We start from the raw sequence: 5,928 nt of genomic DNA, 5'->3' as shown, positions 1-5,928 counted from the left end.
TTTTTAGCGTGTTTTAGGCTTTTTTATCGGGGTTTCTCTTTTGCACTGAATTTTTTCCCCCACCAATTCAGTGCAAAAGAGAAACCCCGATAAAAAAAGCCTAAAACACGCTAAAAATACCCCCAAAACCCAAACCTCTGCTTGGAGAGTAGTGGTTGGTTGGTGTTCGTCAGTGCGCCAGCCGAATGGAATTCGGGTGCCAAATCGTTGGCTGGTGATTGGATTGGGAATAGATCAGCAGTGGTCAGAGCGTGTTCGGGGGTTAAATCTCAACCAGTTCCCAACCCATCCACAGTTCACTCCAGAACATTTCGAATCCCTTTTAATTCCTTACCGGGGCCGGGCGTGCGGGTGGGTGGGTGGTTGGTTGGTTGGTTGGTTAGAACGTGTGCTAACCACCCCGACGTCGTGACAGTCTTCCAACGTAACCGTCAGAACCCAAAACACAGAAGAATCGTAATAGCCGTGCCCGTTGAAGCCAACTTTGACCCCAACTTTGTATATCTACAACATATACAAGTCAGTGGATTAGCCGGATTTAAAAAAAAAACGAAATAGACGCCTCGCCTTTTAAAGTTGCCTATTATGTCCAAACAAGGTGTTTATTAAAGTCAATATCAATTCGTGAGAGAGTCGGCGCGGCACAAGGTTGCGAATCAGTCAGGAGCCGCCGGAGACTAGTCTAGTCAGTGTAAATGAGTGCTGTGCAAACCACCCGAAGAAGAACTTTCCGTTACAAGTATTTCTAGTACATTGTATTTGCCGCTACCGATGAACTTTGGAGTGATGCCCGTGAGTCGTTGCGGCTGAGCAATCAAAAAACAAAGAAAAGAGAAATACATGTACTTCAAATCACTACATGCATGTAATATAACATTGCATTGCGTCAACCGTTACACAAATTGAACAACTCCTGGCTGTTATCATATATAAAACCAACCGAAGGTTACAGCTTTTCACACCATGGGAGGTAGGTTTTCACAAGAAAAGCTTGGAACAGTTTAGGGTGATCCTAAAAATGGTGCATACTATGATACTATGAGTAAGACTTATTGACATTCTAGCGTCTCTTGAATCTGGAGGCTCTGAAGACTGCCAGCAAAAACTCCCGATTCAAGAAGATTCGCCACGCCTTTTTTTTTTACACTCGTCTCCTGTTTAAATTGTTTAACTTATACAGGACCAACTAGGGAAGCCGCCTGACTTATTATACACCTGTTCACAGAATGGGCCGGGCCGGGATAGGGTTTCAACGTGCTTTTTGTACTGTGACAGGACGTATGTGCCGTTGCCCTAAAATCTAAAGCTCCTTGATTTAGTCAAGAACCCTGGTCAAGAACAGTGAAAGGCCTGGAAGCACCGATTGTGTAATGCAGACCCATACTCTCAGGAAATTAATGATCCATGGCATCCACCCCACCCCCTGACTACCAATGGAATATCCAGGTCACAAGGTAAAAGTTAGTACTTCCGGGTTATGGGGGTGACCCCAGCGGTACAGGGCCGTACGTACGTACAGGTGTATCCAGGTGACGTTATGAGTTACTAGGATCCTCCTAGTGCTTACGTGCAGTTCTACACACGCACACTGATTTAGATTTTAGATAGGATCGAAAGGCCTGGCAGTACTGACTGTGTGTTGGAGAACTAACTCTACGAAATAAGGTGAGGAACGTATAATTTCTATCCTTCTGAAGCGTTATTTTGAAACGATCCGAGATTTATGAATGGTGGGGATTGGCGCGCCGTAACGGACACTTCTGACCCCATCACAGCTGATGTGACAATGGGGAGGTCAATGTCTCCAGTAGACCCGTTATGTGATCCTCAGAATCATGGCTGTAGTGAAGGTGTAGAGATAAAGAGCGGTTGGCCTCGGTAAGTCTCCACCAGACTCCTTTGCAGGCTGAATAAATATACTGTAAATCGGTCTAAAAAGGACTGTACACGTAGCAGGCACATTGGACCTTGTATGGTATACCTCTATGGCCGGCTAACTCCCCTTGTCCAGCTACGTTCCTTTTTACACCGATTTCTACTATTTATTCAGCCTTCAAAGGAGTAGTCTGATGGAGACTAGTCCAGTGACTCTGAGGACAGGGTGGGTCTAGCAGGTTAAAGTAAACGTTTATTTATCACTCTGCCCAAGGAGGTTAAAATGCTCTGCCAGATAACCTGCCAAGACCAGGTAAAAAAAGATACAAAAGCCAGTAATATGGCAATAACTATTGACAGTCAGATCATTATAGCACAAAAAACATCTTATTGACACCAAGCACAGGAATTCCTTTGAATCCATCCAATCTGTGATTACGAACCAGTACTACCGGTACTACTAGTGTAGCTCAGGCAGTTGAGTGGTCACAGGGGTTTAATCCTGGGTTATGTACCATTGAAAATATGCACTGTTAAATAAATAAAAAATTTGCAACATTGACAGGGTCATCCTGTTAAATATAAGAGTTGACATTCTTGTTTCAAGTTCAAGTTTATACTGACCTAAATTCCTTTCATTACTAGTAAGGGTAAAACATCAGGACTTGTTCAGGATTCAAGCACATGACCTCTAGATTCAACACAAGGCCACTGGTGCCACTTTACATACGTAACGCTGCTATCCTCATGCCTGGTTGCCATCCTACTACTTCCTACTACTATACCTAGAGTATAATTTTTAGCAATGTTTATTTTACCACTACTACTTACTACACTACTTTTAGGGTCAGTATGACTGAGGGCCCCATTAAAAAATAGGATGACACCCAGGATATTGTGCCTCTATATAGTAGTATATTTAGGGACTAACTTCCTTGTGCTAACCTTCTGTATTGTCCTTTTTTCAGACAACCATGGGTAATTTAGTTGGCCATGCTGCACCAGGCAGCTTTTTCTTGCTCTTCGCTATTTGGTGGACCATCAGATATTCTGTCATGTGGGCCAGTCGGATGGGAGGCCGGAAGACCAGCTCTGCTGTCTGCTGTAAGAACGCCCCGCTGGTGTGTCGCTTCCTGAGCAGGGTTCCTGTGGAAGGACTGTGCAAGATCATATTCGCATTAGCAGGTACCAGATAAAGATAGTTCTGTGTCATCAGTTCTTGGCTTCAGTAAATGTAGTTTTTGTAAGATTATTGGTGCCAAAACTAGAAGCATTCGTTTCTTTTACATGTTTTTGTCATTTTAGCAGAAATTTCCATGATGACGTTGTGTTTATCTGTTTCCAGCACATTATGTCTTGAACTAATCTGGTATTCCCGGCCAAAATAAAGCCAATTTGTCAACAAATCCCAGGTTTTCAACACATTTGTTCAACACGATGTAGTACTATATTCGTGCTCTTTGATATATCCCTAGGCAATGTGATAGCAAGATGTATTCTGTCTATAATCACCTTTGGACTTGAGGTTGTGAAGTTGTTCTTCCAACTTTTCTAGAATGTTCAGTTTTCCCCAAGATTAATCACAGAATTGTACAGGGTATTTTCTTCCCTATGTTTGACCAGCCTGACTGTACATATGTTGCAGGGTTGTTGTGTGAACAGATAGCCGCCCACTGGACACTCATTGACCCAGTCACCGGTCAGTTCCACATGCTGGGAAACTGGCAGCACACCACCATGTACCTTTTCTTTGCCCTCAACGGCTTCTGTGACGTCCTCATTGCCCTGAAGGCACCCGTACCCAGCGGGATAGACCACCTCTCCATGTCCCTGGCATTTGCGGTGGAAGGGGTGCTGTTCTTCTACCACCTGCATGGCCGCGCTGACCTGGACGTCCGTCTGCACAAGCTGCTGCTGCTGGCCGTGGCGCCGTGTGTGACGGTCAGCGGTCTGGAGACCTGGAGGCCCGACACCTTACTCCTGCCCATGGTCAGGACGGCATTCACACTGGTACAAGGGACCTGGTTCTGGCAGGTGAGCTTCAGCTAGTGTCACCAGCTGGTTTGTAGCGTGGCTAGCTTGTAGTGGCTAGCTTGTAGTACTTGGCTAGCTTTTAGTGTGGCTAGTTTGTACCGTGGCTAGTTTGTAGCGTGGCTAGTTTGTAGCGTGACTAGCTTGTAGCGTGTCTAGTTTGTAGCATGGCTAGCTTGTAGCATGGCTAGTTTGTAGCGTGGCTAGCATGTAGCGTGGCTAGCTTGTAGCATGGAAAGATTGAACTATGGCTAAGTTGGTGTGTACGTGTACTTGAAGTGCAGGTATGCATAGAAAAAGGATTTCTAGCCCTGACATAACTGTATATAAATCCTTTTAAACCTGATGTATTATATTATCTGTTCCTGTAGGTTGGGTGGATTTTGTATCCTCCCTTTCCTGGCCATGAGTGGGACCTGGAGAGTCATGAAAACATGATGTTTGTCTCCATGGCTTTCTGTTGGCACATACTGGGCATCCTGCTCTTCATGTGTGTTGTCTACACAGTGGTTTATCACATCTACCAAGCCAAGGAGAAGCAGAGAGGTACCGAGCTGGAGCTGGGACCGCTGTCTTCTCACATGTTACAGACACACTCCGACTCAGAACTGGACTGATGAAAGTCTTTTCAATCCGTCAACATCAGATGAGCAATATCAAAAATTCTGTCTGATGCAAGGATCCCAAAGTGTTAAAACTATACATGTATTTGCTAGAAGTGCTTCATGCATTCCGTGCAGCTGTTGTTTCATAGATCTATGTGTGCATTTCGCCCCATGGGCATGAACATACAATGAAGATTCATAACCATAATTAACACTAACAGAATCTGATATTGATGCTTTTCAACTTTTTATCACTTACAACTGAAAACATGGAAGACATACTCTTTTTTATTTGACTTATGTATGTACAAAGGTCTGAGTGTGTTATAATGTCTTATTCTAATTTGATAATTCATTTGGAAATTGTGACATTGGCCTAAAGGGAAAGTACTACTGTAACAGTATTACTGTGCTTTTTATCTCTTACAGTGCGAAAAAATTCATATTTACGTGTATGTTTTGAGATCTGTGTGTGTTGTAACTTCTCATTCTAATTTGTTACTTAGATTATTTTTAAAATGTGACATGATTGATTTATCATATTATCTATTCATTGGAGTAAACAGTTGATATGAAAGAAAATGAACAGGGAATTGTGTACAAATTTGAATGTGCCTTTTTGAGATTCCACCTTGATCATAGATAGATAAAGCTTTTTCTTTGCATTGTACAGTGCACAATAAACATTTATAGTAATTAAAAGCTATTGTACAGTAGACAATAGAAATTTATAGTTACACAATTGTAGTTAAATGTATGACTTCGGTAGGTATTTGTAGGGGAAAGTTATGTTGACAAGTCATTTAACTGCAATCTCTTAATTGTTACAATACAGTTAATGATCATAATTGTATCATAATAGTTTACGTGTTACTCGTGTTTTTCTCTTAACCATGTTGCAATGTTAAGATGTATTAAATCTATCATGGGAAGCAGTGGAAAGATGGGACACAGCTTTGAATGTGTCATTAGGCCACACCAATTTAATTTCTTGGTTCTCAGATTTTTTCAGAAAAAATATGAAGCGACAGGGCGAAAAAAAATAAAATAAAAACAGGTCTAGGCATCCTATTATAGGCTTAAATGCTACAAAATGAGCCATGTAGTCAACACAAAAGGCTGGGTTAAAATTTAAACATTGAATTTTGAACTTTTAATCAAACCACTGCAATAATAGATGGGAAAACTGTAACAACTAGGAAGAAAAGGACTTTCCTCAACTGTTGGGGGGCAAAACATGATTTTCAGTTGATTCAGGACCAGAATCAAATTTTTTTTTTTTTTTTGCAAATCAGAAAAAAACCAAGAGGCGAATCCGAGAACCAACAAATTAAATTGGTGTGGCCTTAGAGAAGAAAATATATTTGTCATGAAAAAGTGGTGAAGTGACTAGAATTGCAGTATGTACTTTAAGTGT

The 5,928-nt window shown here is 41.9% G+C and overlaps 1 protein-coding gene across 2 annotated transcripts; it reads left to right on the top strand.

Moving 5' to 3' along the window:
- Nucleotides 1–1,464: 1,464 nt before the first annotated feature.
- LOC109482924 (transmembrane protein 45B-like) lies at nt 1,465–4,840 on the top strand. Of its 2 annotated transcripts, none has more exons than XM_019785821.1 (4): nt 1,465–1,660; nt 2,842–3,060; nt 3,521–3,909; nt 4,278–4,840. In XM_019785821.1, exons 2-4 carry the CDS (start codon nt 2,850–2,852, stop codon nt 4,521–4,523), a joined length of 846 nt encoding a protein of 281 aa, XP_019641380.1. In that variant the 5' UTR covers nt 1,465–1,660; nt 2,842–2,849; the 3' UTR covers nt 4,524–4,840. The 2 variants fall into 2 exon arrangements, with proteins under 2 accessions (XP_019641380.1, XP_019641379.1); XM_019785820.1 differs by having other exon boundaries at nt 1,465–1,665; nt 2,844–3,060; nt 4,278–4,837.
- Nucleotides 4,841–5,928: the final 1,088 nt, after the last annotated feature.

The sequence above is a fragment of the Branchiostoma belcheri genome, unplaced genomic scaffold, assembly GCF_001625305.1.
Source record: "Branchiostoma belcheri isolate BF01 breed outbred unplaced genomic scaffold, Haploidv18h27 scaffold61, whole genome shotgun sequence".
NCBI classification, from domain to species: Eukaryota; Metazoa; Chordata; class Leptocardii; order Amphioxiformes; family Branchiostomatidae; genus Branchiostoma; species Branchiostoma belcheri.
The sequence above is the reverse complement of the archived record's forward strand: the minus strand, read 5'-3'. Positions and strand labels throughout refer to the sequence as shown.